Source organism: Herpailurus yagouaroundi, unplaced genomic scaffold (assembly GCF_014898765.1).
Source record: "Herpailurus yagouaroundi ecotype Mexico unplaced genomic scaffold, PumYag 200, whole genome shotgun sequence".
NCBI lineage: Eukaryota > Metazoa > Chordata > Mammalia > Carnivora > Felidae > Herpailurus > Herpailurus yagouaroundi.
Window position 1 is genome coordinate 279124 of NW_024412431.1, and position 15152 is coordinate 294275.

The following is a 15152-nucleotide window of genomic DNA, read 5'->3' on the forward strand; positions in this document are numbered from 1 at the left end:
TATATACATAGGTTATATAATAATCACATTTTCTTTATTCATCTGTTAATGGACATTTATTTTGTTGGCATACCTTGGCTACTGGGAATATAATGCTGCAGCGAATATAGGAGTTCAGATATCACTCCCAGATAGTTATTTCAAGGGCCGCTGGGTGGCTCAGTCAGTTAAGCATCCGACTTTTGATTTCAGCTCAGGTCATGGTCTCACAACACATGAGATCAAGCCCTGCATCAGGCTCTGCACTGACAGCACAGAGCCTGCTTGGGACTCTCTCTCTCCCTCTCTCTCTGCCCCTCCCCTGCACTCTCTCTCTCTCTCATTTTTTTTTAAAAGAAAAGACAAGACCATCCTTTCCCCACTGTGCATTCTTACTTTGTTGAAAATTAGTTGACTATATGTATGGGTTGATTTGGGGACTCTCTGTTCTATTGGTGTATCTGTTTTTATGCCAGTACCATAATGCTTTGAACACTATATTTTTTTAACACAATTTGAAATCAGAAAGTGTGATGCCTCCAGCTTTTTTTTTTTTTTTCTCTTTGCTCAGAATTGCTTTAGCTATTTGGGATATTTTGTAGTTCCATATGAATTTTAAAGTTGTTTTTTCTATCTGTGAAAAATGCCATTGGGATTTGGATAGAAATTGCATTGAATCTGTAGATGGCTTTGGGCAGAACGGGCTCTTTAATAACTATCTCATAATCTATGAACACAGGATATCTTTCGGTTTAGGTATGTCTCCTTCCATTTCCTTCTGTGTTTTATACTTTTCAGTATTACAGATCCTTCACTTCTTTGAAATAAGAAAAAAATGAAATGCAACAAACCAAAATGGTATGAGCCATGCCTGTGGTGTGGCAGAATGAGACAGAGAGGGTTGAACCAAAGCAGTGAAAGCTCAGAGAGAAACTGTGGCCATACAGAGTCCAGAAGTGACAAGGAGAGAAAGAGGGAGCTGAGGTCAGGGAGGAGAGAGCCAAGGAAGGAGAAAAGAAGCCTAGCCTGGCCAAAAAGCTTCCAGAAGTGGCAGATAGCACATTGCACTCAGGCTGGATTTAGAGTGGGCCCTATATGCAATGACTGGTGTTCTTGTAGGAAGAGAAGACACAGAGACATAGAGGAACAGAGACCCTGTGAGAGATTCAGGCAGAGACTGGAGTGATACTATCACCAGAAGCTGGAGACTGTAGGCACCACCAGGAGCTGGAAGAGGCAAGGAATGATTCTCTGCTGTTGATAAACCATGAATCGACTGTAGGACTCCCCCATTTATGCCCACTCAAACTATCAAAAGCTGTTAGTACGTTGTCTTTAAAATCCTAATTATCACGTGGCTTATCACACGGATGTCCTGGAGATCAGTGACCATGCCCGATGCCATCATGTAAACTTTCCAGGTCCCCAGTTATCAATCTGAACACTTTTTTTTTTTTTGCAGTTTTACACCTTTATCTGACAATCACTGACTAACTATCATCCATATTAACTGTCTGGAGATTTTTGTGAGTGGTGACAGGTACACAGGTAACCAACATATAGAGCTGGTCTGGTGAATCTTCATCCTCGTTATGTATTCCGGACCGCCACACACAGATACAGGATGGAACATTCCTTCTTCCTTTGGCCCAGACAGCTTTGTTCAGCTCACATCTGGAGTTTCCATCTCCTTTGTGGCAAATGTCCAGATCTCTTTGAGTGCCAGAGGGCACACTTCTGGAAACCCACTCCACGAACGCGCTTGTGAATGTTGCTGTGTTCTCTGGACCCTGCCTCCTTGATGGTAGAATGGCCCTTCTCGCTACCCTTCTTTGTGGGAGCCATTCTTCCAGGTCCCGGTTGGAAAGGAACACCTTCATTTTTCAGTATAGCTCCCTGTAATCATAGCCTACATCTGGGAACCGGCTGAGAATGATTTAAATGCATGGATAAATCAAGATAAAGCAATTTAACACAATTTACAAATGGGAAGATTCAGTGAGGGAAGAAATCAGCTGTTGATGGGACTAGAGTAGATTATGTCCAGACAGACACAGATACATGCAGAATACAAATGAGGGGGGGCAGGGGTACCTAGGTTGCTCAGTGGTTAAGTGTCTGACTTCGGCTCAGGTCATGATCTCACGGTTCGTGAGTTTGAGCCCCGCATTGGGCTCTGTGCTGACAGCTCAGAGCCTGGACCCTGCTTCGGATTGTGTCTCCCTCTCTCTGCCTTCCCCCGCTCTCACTTTGTTTCTATCTCAAAAAAAATAAACATTAAAAAAAAATTTTAATGAGTGGGGGAAGGTCTTTCCCTGCCAACCCCCACACCCACCCCTACTGTGCTCTCCTCCCAGGTGGACTCAAACCCAGGCAGGCACTCCTCCTCTGTGACCTCACTCAACTCTGACTCCCAGAACTCCAGATCTGGCAGGCAAGACCCTGTGTACTCCAGCTCCAACTCCGGTGCCATAAAGGGCCCTGTGCCTGGATCCTACTGGGCTAGGGTGGGGCCATGAGATGTCCTCCTACCCCAGGACATTGGATAAGAAGATTAGCTCATCCTGAAGAGTCAGATCTGCCCCAGTCCTGTGCCGGAATGAGCCTCTACCACAAAGCTGCTTGCTCTGGGAGGGAACTTTCACTAAGTTAAATCCAGAGCCCATGGTAGGAGGTACAAGACATACCTGTCCGCCTCCTCTCACTCTCTACCCTTTTGTGTTCCCGTCCTTGACCCTCCGAAATCAGCCTTCCTCCCCCACCTCTGCCAAAACTACTCTATCAAAAGTGTAAGGAAGTCCAGAAAATGCCGGCTCCTTCTTTTCCTTCCTGACCCTAGTGAGAAGGTCTCCCCCTCTGACTTCTGTAATATTCCACCAAGTATTTGTTCGGCACAAATAATTACAACGTTTGTTGACCGAATGAATTGTCCATAAATAAAATGAAGTGTTTATTGGATCATTCCAGCATGTCCTATGCTGTGAGGCAGACAAGTTTCATCCAGAGCAAAGGCACTGAGCCTGCTGGCAAAGCTTTGTCTTCTCTCTTATCACATGAAATCCAATCTCTTACCCACCAAACCACCCACTATTTCATGTCTTTGTGTCCCAAAAGAGTTTAATAAAGAGCCATCTTACTATAACAAAGCATCGTGGTAGGGAGCGAGAAACAGGGTTGACAATGCAACAGAAAGTGGAACGTGCCTCACTGGCGAGTACCCTCCCCAGGGCCACCCCACTCGACCCTTTCACACAATCTTCTACTTTTCCTCTAGTTGTCAGAACATCCCTCTTGGCTTCTGGCTCTCTCTGCCTCCCTGGCAAGCCTGTCTGCCCCCAAGGCCTCAGCCAGCCTGTCTCTTGCTTTTCTCACTTTCTGAGTCTGTCTCCAGATATCTCCGAGTGTTACCGGTTGTCTGTAGACGAGTGGTGGGGGACAGAAACCCACCCCGGGGACCGTCCCTGCCCAACCTGAAGATGGCGCTGTGCAGAACTCAGGTCTGCCAGGTAGAGACCCAGCACCACCCACACCACCCAGCGCAACTACCTGTAAGGTACTTGTAAAGTCCAAAGTACTTAACATCTCCCCATCGCTGCTGCAGGCCTGGAGGCCCTGCAGTCTCCTGTATGCACAGATTTGCTGGGGCTTCTCCAAGGTTTTGTCCCATTGATTGCACCTGGTCCCACTGCCAGGATGAGAAGTTATCCTTGTGACCGGCCTCTCAAAAATGCAGCTGGTCCGCCTTACAGGAAGTGCAGCCCTTTCACGACACCTCTGCTTGGACTCAACTAAATGGACTTTTTTCTTCTCCGAAGTCCAGGCCATCATGTTTCTTTTGAGCTTCCCCTTTGAAAACAAAATGAAACAGGAAATTTGAAGATGGGGGATGAAGGCCACCAGCCACAAAGAATGGTCTCCACTCATCTGTATCTTTCACCCTCCTTTACCCACAGAGAAAGGTGTCTCGAATGGCACCGTTGTATCACCATCATCTGGAGGGTGGTTAGCACTCAAGATTTCTGGACCTCAAGCCAAGCAGGTCTGGAGTGGGGCCAAGAATCTGCATGTCTAAGGGTTCCCAGGTGATGGTGATGCTGGTGCGAGAACAGTTCCTGGGATGATATCAAAGAGATGTGAGTCAAGGACAGAAAGCTTGAGGTCATTACCCAGTGCCAATTCCAGACCCTTTCTCCTCCACCACCTTCTCTGTAGGATGTGCCCATCTTACCACACTTGTCAATGTCAACCACACTCATGCTGGCTCCCCTCAACCCACCGTCATTTGGACACAGGGATCACAGGTTTCTTAGTATCCCAAGGCTTCAGGCTTGCAGTATCTCTTAACTGGGGTCTAGGACACACAACAACCTGGTTCTCCTACCTCTAGTGCCTCATCCTCAGTGAGGTCTTGCCCCTCCCAACCCTTAGATACTCACTCACTCTCACTTGCACACTCAAACCCCATTGTCACTCAACTATCTTCCTGTTCATGAATAGATAACCAGAAACACCATATTCCCATCACACGTTTTTGTTTGTTTGCACAAAGACCTCCATTATAAAACCATTTTTCAAGATTCTGGCAAGAACATTCTCCGTGCTCCTCCCTGTTAACGTCAGCTCCTCTTTCTGACTTAACACAACAATCGATGCTTCTTAGAGGTCAATCCTGCTCTCACATTTGTTACACATACGCACCCCTGTCTAGGCCATTCATCCATTTCCCTGGCTTCCAAATACCATTAATGGAACTAGAAATGCCCATAGAGTCAGTGCAGATCTGACTCTGACCCTGATACCCAATACCCACTCTCCCACTCACCTCATCAATAATGACACTGATGACTCCACGAACAGTGACCAGCTCCGAAGTTGAACCAACCAATTCCCCCCCAAAATTCACTGCTGTCTCAGTGTCCCCAAACCCACTTGCTAGTACTAATGTCCTGTGTAAACCTGAGTGTCATTGTGGCCACACCACACACTTTGAACAATAAACCATACATCCGCCCTCCTGAATTTACCTAAAGACTCAACTTCCGAATAATTCTTGAGTACTTTCAGTTTCCTATAAAATCCCACAACCTCGGTGACCTTTCCTGATCCAGCAACCAAAATTACATTTTCTGTGTTGATTTTTTTCAGTGTTTACTTCTATATGTATTACTATTTCTTTCATATTGCTTTTCTACAAACTGGATACTCAGCAGAGATGTGTACTTTAATGTTTAATTACACATGTGCAGTGGTTACATCCATAACCACTTACTGTTTCGCCATTGAAGGCACTTGGATTTATTTACGGAAATAAATTATTCAAACTCAAAAAAATACTTTCTACACTTTTTAAATAAATTCATTCCACCACAAGTGCAATGACGTATCTCTCTTGTGGCATACTGCACTAAATCATCACTGTCCGAGATTTTTTAATCCTTTCTCTCTGTAATTTATTATAGCAATTCCCCTTAGCCACCGTTTCAGGTTTCAGTTACCTGCGGTCAACTGTGGTCCGAGGTCCAGAAGGAACGGTCTTCCTTCTGATGCATCAGTTGTAGTCTCAGGCTACATCACAGTGCCTACCAGCACTCATCTCACTCCACCTCATCACCTAGGCATTTGATCAATCTCACATCATCACAATAAGGTGAGTACGATACAGTTATGTATTCTGAGAGAGACTACATTCACATAACTTTATTACAGTCTATTGTTATAATTACTCTATTTTATTATTGTTGTTAATCTCTTACTGTGTCTACTTTATAAATTAAACTTTACCATAACTATGCATAGGAAAAAAACATATATAGGATTCAATACTATCTATGGTTTCAGGTATCCACTGAGGGTCTTGGAACATGTCCCCTGGGGACATGGGAGGAGTACTATATAAGACTCTAATCACAATAATCTGTTTAAACTGCAAACCTAATCAATATGCCTTTCCTTTTAAACCTATCATTTATTTTTAAAGGGAAGCCACAAATCTCATTTCATTCCTTTTGTCCTGCCATAATTATTATTATACCACCCCTTTCAATACTCAAGAGGTCCCAGTTTAGAGGAAAAATTGTTTGATCTTCCCATTTATAGAGCACCTAATATATGCCAAGTTGTGCACTAAAACCAGAATTTAACTTAACAAAAATCACTGCCCACCCCACCCCCATTTATTTTAGTCTCAGTAAGAGGAAAGAGTTAATACACAGAATAATGAGTATCTAATATCATGTCAGGTATAATTAACTACTGTGGTAAACAGGCTGATACAGACGTAGAGAAAGAGAGGTGGAGGAGGAAAGTAGGGAGGGATAACAGGACAAAGAAATTAACTACAATTATTTTTTTAATTTTTTAAAGTTTATTTACTTTTGAGAGAGAGACACACACAGAATGTGAGTGGGGGAGGGACAGACAGAGAGGGAGACACAGAAGCCCAAGCAGGCTCCGGGCTCTGAGCCGTCAGCACAGAGCCTGATGCGGGGCTCGAACCCACGAACCTTGAGATCATGACCTGAGCCGAAGTCGGACGCTGAACCCACTGAGCCACACAGGCACCCCAGAAATTAACTACAATTATTGATGAAGAGATTAAGATGGGACTAACTGAGGACATATTTAAGCAAAGAATTGAATTAAAAAGAAAAAAAAAAAAAAAAAGACGAAGCACATGTGGGTAAAGAATTTTCCAGAGAGGGGAACAATGTAAACAGTGGAGGACAAAAGTCTACTTCCACTTCCTGGTGATATTGTTGGTTAAAACAAAACCACCAAACAAACACATCTAAGCCTATTTTCCCAAGAAAACTTCATATACTAAATAGTATTAGTGCAACACCTTGAACATTACTTAAAAAACATTAACATCTGAGGGATGCCTAGGTGGCTCAGTTGGGTAAGCCTCTGACTCTTGGTTTCAACTCAGGTCATGATCTCATGGTTTGTGGGATCGAGCCCCAAATCAAGCCCCAAGCTGGCTCTATGCTCACTGCACAGAGCCTGCTTGCGATTCTCTCTCTTTCTCTCTCTGCCCCCGCTCCCCAACTTTAAAATAAATAAATAAACTTTTAAAAAATGAGCACCGAAGAAACAGCTTTCAATTAAGATATCTTCTTCCTTTAAAATCTCCTGTCAGCTCACTTAAAGAGGTTTCATGGAATGAGAAGTGTACCAGGGCTCCTGGATGGACCAGTTGGTTGAGCGTAGGACTCCAGCTCAGGTCATGATCTCACGGTTTGTGGGTTCGAGCCCTGCGTCGGGCTCTGTGCTGACAGCTCAGAGCCTGGAGCCTGCTTTGGATTCTGTGTCTCCCTCTTTCTCTGCCCCACCCCCCACTCACAATCTGTCTCTCTTTCTCAAAAATAAATAAACATTAAAAAAAAAAAAAAAGGATTGGTATACCAGTGGGCACTCATGTCGACAATATGGACTCCACACTCACCAGAACGGGCTGGTCTGGACAACAGGTGGGTACAGTGTCCTCCATGGCTGCCAAGTTGTCCTGATGCCTCCACTCCTGATGTGAGAACCCGTGGCTTGCTGCAAAATGTGTGACTTCTGCCTCTGAGCCTGAGGCCCGTTTTATGGAGGAAGGGAGTAGATAATCCAATGAGTGGATAATGGAGAAGCGACATCCTGTCTCCTATCAACTGCAGTTGAGCAGTTGCAAAATCTTTTTATACAAAGACACAAATATTGGGTTTCCCAGCTGGCCCATTTGGAGGGGCATTTGACTCTTGATCTTGGGGTTGTGAGTTTGAGCCCCACATTGGGTGCAGAGATTACTTACATAATAAATAAACCTTAAACACACACACACACATACACACAGATGTGGGGCTATTGACATTGTCAGCTGTTGTAGATGAAATCATTAAATACATTTGTGTGTGAGGTACATTTGTATCTTGTGGTTTCTGTCCACTTTTTAATGTTTCCCGTTTCCTCCCACTATGGATACAGTCCATAAAAACAGAAATGGAAGTTTCTATGTATAAAAATTTTCATACAACTTATGTTTTATTAGGAAAAAATTAGAAACTGTTTAAATGTTTCTCGGTAAAGGTATGTCCAAAATATTTATTAACAATTCTATGGAATATATCACAAAGACATTAAAAATAAATTAATAATTTGTGCATTTATAATTCATTTTATTGCCAGTAAATTTGAGAGTATTTCAACCACCTTACACTTTCCCTACCCTTTGACCTAAATAGTTAATGTTCCTTCACTCTCTTCATTTTACTGAGTTTGATTTAACTCTTTTATTGTTATATTGTTCCCTTAATAAACTTACCAGTTGCAATCATATATAAATCTTTATGTGCTTAATGATTAATTACGATTCCTTTATTTTATATAGTCTAATATAATTACTTTTACCACCTTCCCCAAACGCTAATACCTTCCAACCCTTCCCATTACATTTTTAAGCTTTCTGAGGCACCTTAATCCTGCATTGTGGTTAGGGTCCCCTCCCTAAGGAAAGAAAAACGAGCAAACAAACACCTCAAGGCAACCTGGTTATATGTGTAAGTAACAACATCCCTCATGACCTTGTAACATGAGACCACTTAATCAGACTACATGTTTGTGTCTTACCATCTATGGGAGACACAGAAGTAAAAAATGTAGAACAAAATTATGCCATGACCATGTGGTGTTTGGAGCTCAGTTCTTTGGGTACGAACACAACTGAGTTGTTCTGGGACGAATAAAGCTGCTTCCTGGAAAGAAAAGACTTGGGATCACGACTCTGTGTGAGAATCCCACTACAGTATATATTTTAATCTCCAAGAGAGATTTCCAGAATTGCCTCATAAAGCAAAGTTCATTTGGGGGTGCCTGGGTGACTCAGTCGGTTAAGCATTCGACTTGGACTCAGGTCATGATCTCTCTCTCTCTCTCTCTCTCTCTCTCTCTCTCTCTCAAAAGTAAATAAACATTAAAAAATTTTTTAAGTTTATTTGTAATTATAAATTATCCTTTCCTTCTCTTTGTTCCTTCCTGCAATCCTGGTTTTCAATCTGGAATTCCACTTGTTTGGATTAAAGAACTCACTCTAGTATTTTTTTCTAATTCAAGTGTGCTAACAATGAAATGTTTCATTTTTTAAAGGTTTTCTTAAGACATCTTAAAAAAATTTTTAATGTTTATTTATTTTTAAGAGAGAGAGAGAGAGCACGAATGGGGGAGAGGAAGAAAGAGAGGGAGACACAGAATCCCAAGCAGGCTCCAGGCTCGAGCTGTCCGCACAGAGCCTGATGAGGGGCTCAAACCCACAAGCTGTGAGATCATGACCTGAGCTGAAGTTGACCGCTTAACCGACTGAGCCACCCGGGCGCCCCTTTTAAGACATCTTTATTGTGGGCAATATTGCTGCTGGGTATAGAATCCTGGTTTTGATATGACATTTCTTTTAGCATTTTACTTTTTTAATGTTTATTTATTTTTGTTAGAGAGAGAGAGACAGAGTGCAAGCAGGGGATGGGCAGAGAAAGAGGGAGACACAGAATCGGAAGCAGGCTCCAGGCTTTGAGCTGTCAGCACAGAGCCCAACGCGGGACTCGAACCCACGAACCATGAGATCATGACCTGAGGAGAAGTTGGACACTTAACCCACTGAGCCACCCATGCTCCCTTCTTTAGCATTTTTAAAATGGCACTCTGTTGATATCGATCTTATTTAAGTTTTGTTTCAATACTACCAGTTAGCCTTTTTCTTGTTTATTTGGCCTCTGCCTTCTCTAAAATCTGTTTTTAGACAATGGCATCTCCTGTGTAATTGACTTTGCTTATGTGATGTTGACTTAATTACATCTGTGGGGTGATACCTTTCATCAACGTGGAACAGACTGTGGGTCCTCGCTTCTGACATCATCCTTCCCCATGATCTCTCTGCTCTCCTGATCTCGCTTTTTTTTTTTAACTCTGTCCTGAGCTTACTAATATCATTCACCCTGTAGTTTTGTTGGGATATTTGCTCTTGAACCGTCTTCTGGTTTAGTAATCTTGCATTTTGCTAGAAGGAATCAATTCCTTCTTAATTATTTAAATCCTTCATTTTCGTTCTACCATAAACATAACACATAACTTCGAAAAGAGAGCAGAGCAGTTTCACAATGAGGAGAAATGTTTTCATTTTGAAGCGGAAAAATACAATTTGAATCATAAGCTTAAATAAGTTCATCAAAATTCACCAGTAAGACGGGGGGGCGGGGGACGGGTAGTGGACAACCTGGGCGAGAGAAGAAATTGGCATTATGCACATCTGGTAAAGTACATCAAGCCAAATTATGTAAATAATTCTGTCCAATAAAAAATAAAACTGAACACCCACTAGAAAAACGGCTCAAAAATCCTAGACTAGGAACCCCATCAAAAAAGGATAAACAAATACAGAGTTAACATGTTAAAAAAAAAAAAAAAAACCTGTTTAGTTTCAAGGAAATGCTAATAAAAGTCACAACGAGACCCACATTCGCTGAAATGAAAAACCGTAATCCTACAGGCTGCCCGGGCTTATCGGGGACAGTCATATCATTCCTGCAGGGAGAGTGAGAATCTAAATTAGCAGAACCGCTTTGGAAAACCAGCAGCACCCAGTGAAGCCATACACACACCTGTGCTGTTTCAGGTACACACACGTCCCCAGCACTGCGTCCGCAACCCACAAGCTCTGGTTGGGTCCCAGCGGCTGGAGTCTGAGCAGCGCCCGGCTAGAAACTAATCCAACGTGCGTCCGCGGGGACGGACATTTCTCCCAGGCGTCTGCACCCACCCAACTCCAGCCATAAGAATGCACGAATTACTGGGATTGAAGACTAAGAACGATCTCAGAAGTGCGACCCTGAGCCACAGCCCCTCGGGAACAGCCCCAGGACCACGGGTCCCAGGTGGGGATTGACGGCTGCTCCAGGACCACGCAGGCAAGGCCCCCTGGACACCGGCGCCCCACATCCAGGCCCCAGGGATTTCCAGGAGCCGTGGCTCCAGGTGGCTGTGGGAGTTACGGCAGCGCGCAGGTGCTCGCTCCCAGGGCTGCTGGGGGAGGGTGGCTTGGCTGGCAGCCCCTTCCTCAGCCACCACCCCTTTGAGCCTCCCCCGGAGGAGGCCGAGGACTCAGCTTTTCTCCCCAGGGGAACGGGGGATGTGGGGGTGCCTAGGGGCTCCGTCAGGTCAATACGGGAGGGGAATAAATATTGGAGAGGGATCCGTCTCAGCCCAGAAAGCAGTGCAGAAGAGGAGTGCGAGGCTCCCCGAGGCCACCAGCCCCTCCCCCGGTCGGGACCCTCAGCCAACCACTTCCCGGGGATCGCCCCCTCTGCCCTGAGCACCCCGGTCCTCCAGCCTCTCTCCAGCCCCGCACCCCCGGGGCTGCCGCCAGCTGCCCAGTCCAAGGATGCGCGTTCCGGGGCCTGGGGCTCTGGCCCCGCTTTGCGCGCAGACTTCTGCCTCCCTTGGCGAGTCAGGGGCCCAGAACCTGCCGTGTGACCCATCGCAGACCACCCTCCCAGGCCTGCAGATGACTCTTCCAAAGGGATTGCCCCCGAGCATCCACCCCTCTGTCAAGAATTGGCACACGCCCTTCAGGAACAGCAGCTGCCTGCCTCTTTTACAGGGTCTACAGGACCCCACATCACCTGCACTTAGGGACACCACAGACGCAGATACTGGGGACTCTCCCCCAAACCTTTGCTCTGCAACAGATGCTGTTGTGAGATTAAAAAAAAAAAAAAAAAAAAAAAAAAAAGACAACCTACAGTTTGGGGAGAAAATATTACAAATCTCCTTCATCACAAAGTACTACTAATATACAGAAGAGAGAGCATTTCCTAATAGCTGTGGGGGGAGGGAGGGAGGGAGACCCAGAGGGAAAATAATAGGAAAGAATTCAACAGACATTGCACCAAGAAAAGCGGCTGAAAAGCTGTCCAACGTCACTCCACCTGAGGCCAATGCAAGTGAAATCCACTGTGAGATACTACAATCCAGCCCTTATGACCCTAAGGAGGACACTCTGGGGGCAGTATACAGCAGCTGGAACCCCAGCCCGTTCCTTGTGGGAATGCAAACTAGAACAACCACTCAGGGAAAATGGTGTGTAGTTTCTTCCTTCATTTATTATACACTTGCCGTTCGCCCCACCTTTCCCATTCTGAGATACTTGAGAGAAATGAAAACATATGTTCATAAAAGCACCGAATGCCAAGGGTAACAGCAGCTTATTCACAACAGAGGATGTGACTCCAGGGTCCCTCAGGGTAAGTGGATGGATATTCAAATGGTGACCCATCATCCTTCACAGGGGATGTTCCTCAGCAATGAAGAGGACGGGACTTTTAAAATTGATTCCAAGTTTAAGTACAGTAGAGTTATTGCAAATACTAATATTTGATTTAGCTATTTGAAAGATTATACATTAAGTGTGGGAAACTTAGCTCTGAGACTTATAACAGTAAATCTTTTCATATCTACATACAGATCAAATGTATCTGATCAAATTTAAGTTTGGAATCAGATACACTGTATCTGACCACACACTGGGTTTCAAAGCTCTGAACGAAGACAAGTTATAACATATCTTACTCATCACTTTGGTGTGGATTATAATTCAAGTGATAACACTGGGTTTCTTGAGCTAAATAAAATGTTTCAAAAGCGCGCTTGATCACCTTGTGTTGATTTGTGCCAACGTGTTTGCTCAAAAACTGGAAATGACACGTAGCGTAGCAGTTGTCATATTTCTGTTGGGCTTGGTTAGATAAAGCCAAGGATAGCTGAGCCCACAAGAGTGAGTAGGGTTGATTTCCCAAAGGAAAGGAAGTTCTACCAGCCCCTAGAGAGTGCCATCCACCCGCCCTCCTGCCAGTACATGTGTGCATGCACACACAAACTCCAGAGTACCAGCATTTGCTCTCGCTCGCTCTCTCACATACACAATTTGTAACACAATTACGCAGGCACACTCTCTAAATTGGCCTGAGATCAACCCCAAATGTCCATCAGAATTTCTCAAATGTCAAGAGGCTGCTAATCTAAGAAGCCCTTGTAGCTCCAACCAGTCACATCAGACCTTGCTAACAAATCCGCTGGTTCTGCCCCATGTGGCAACACATGAAGGATCCCCCCAAGACCTCATTCTGTCCCCAAACTCTTCTCCTTTCCTAAGGCCACAGAAACATCTCCAAAACTCAACCTCTGTGAGTGCCCACCTTCAATGTTAGTGGTGTTTGCATGCTTGGGTCCAAGGAGCGTCCAGTGTTGGCTCCTAACAAGGGTTTGCACAGAACTTGAACATGCAGCCTGCGACATCCACTTCTATGTGTTCAAGGTCTCTCATGTTGCACGATGGAGACAGAGGTAGAAAGAAAGGGGCTGGTGTGGGTCAAGTCTCCCTGTGCCAATACATTCTGGTATACTTGCTGGGGAATCTAGAATTCTTTTTGTTTGTTTGTTTGTTTGTTTGTTTGTTTGTTTGTTTTTGAGAGAGAGACTGAGAGGCAGAGTATGAGTGGGGGAGGAGTACAGAGAGAGGGAGACACAGAATCTGAAGCAGGCTCCAGGCTCTGAGCTGTCAGCACAGAGCCTGATGCGGGGCTCGAGCTCACGGGCCGCGAGATCATGACCTGAGCCAAAGTCGGATGCTTAACCCACTGAGCCACCCTGGGGCCCCTGTAGAATCTAGAATTCTAAGTCTAAACCTGGTCTTCCAGACTGTGACGAAGATACATTTGCAAAGTAGGGCAAGGGGAGTCCTTGACTTGGGAGTGTGTTTGCTATGAACATCTAGGTATGTGAGTGGTACTGGCACCATTTGTAACCTTGCTCAAAAACCTGACAATCTCATAGGAAAGAGCACAAGGGGAAATAAAAGAAGTAGAACACAGGATTCTACTTCTTGTAGAATAATAGGATAGTATTTTAAAATATTGTGCACATGTATACTTTCCAAAGATAAAGGTTGAGTTTCCAAAGTCAAGCCAGTCGTTCCAAGAATGAGAGCCCAGGGTCTTCCAAACAGGAGACCCAGTTAGTGAAATGAACACCCAATGTCTCCTCTTCTTTGACTGTTGCATCTGAGCAACAGTATCTCCTTGCCTTGTCTTCTAACACTTGGACTCATGCAAGTTTTGTCTTCAGCCCAGAGCTCCTCCCCTTGCTCCAGAAAAGGCTCAGCCAAGCCTGACAACCATCTCCACTCCCACCGCAAAAGTCCCCTCCCTCCCCCCCGGAAGAACTTATAAATCCTAAGCTTTGGCCTCAAAACACTGAAAAGGCTCCTGCCAATCTAAATAAGTTGGTCTGAGATGCATGGTTAGGCGCAAATTAGAATATTTGCAATATGTGCAACAACGTAGTCCCATCTGTTTACTCATCACTGTTATGGAGTCTCTGTACACATGTGCTCATGCAGAGTGCCAGTCACATGTTTCAGGAGCTTAAAGTGTAGGAAGAATATATGTATTTAATTTATTTGTGATACATGGGTACAGACCTTGTGATATGTCATGTGTCCCAAGCATTTTCAAACATCAATTCCTTTAATACCCTAAATAACCTTACACTCCATCTACTCTTAAGATCACCATTTGACAGGGGCGCCAGGAGGCTCAGTTGGTTAAGCATTGGACTTTGGCTCAAGTCATGATCTCTAGGTTCGTGGGTTCACAGATTGGAGCCCCATATCAGGTTCTCTGCTGTCAGCATGGAGCCCACCTTGGATCCTCTGTTCCCTTCTGCCCCTCCCCCCATGCCCATGCGTTTTTATTCTCTTTCCCCCTCTCTCTCTTTCTCTCTCTCCTCTCTCTCTGTCTCAAAAATAAATAAACATTAAAAAAAATACCAGGGGCACCTGGGTGACTCAGTTGGTTAAGCCTCTGACTTCGGCTCAGATCGTGATCTCGCGGTGCGTGAGTTCGAGTCCTGCGTCGGGCTCTGTGCTGACCGCTGGGAGCCTGGAGCCTGCTTCAGATTCTGTGTCTCCCTCTCTCTCTGCCCCTCCAATGCTCACAATCTCTCTCTCTCTCTCTCTCTCTCTCTCTCTCTCTCTCTCTCTCTCTCTCAAAAATAAATAAACATTTTTTTAAAAAATTTTAAATCACCAATTAATTGACAGAGGGAGAATCAAGGCAAAAACAAGGTATGTAACTGACCCGAAGTCCCAT

The 15152-nt window shown here is 44.7% G+C and overlaps 1 protein-coding gene across 1 annotated transcript; it reads right to left on the reverse strand.

Moving 5' to 3' along the window:
* Positions 1-3249: 3249 nt before the first annotated feature.
* On the reverse strand, positions 3250-4235 carry LOC121013823 (methyl-CpG-binding domain protein 3-like 2B). The gene is made up of 2 exons (XM_040449629.1): positions 4146-4235; positions 3250-3825 (listed from the first exon to the last, which is right to left on the reverse strand). Exons 1-2 carry the CDS (start codon positions 4233-4235, stop codon positions 3250-3252), a joined length of 666 nt encoding a protein of 221 aa, XP_040305563.1.
* Between the last annotated feature and the right edge of the window lie 10917 nt (positions 4236-15152).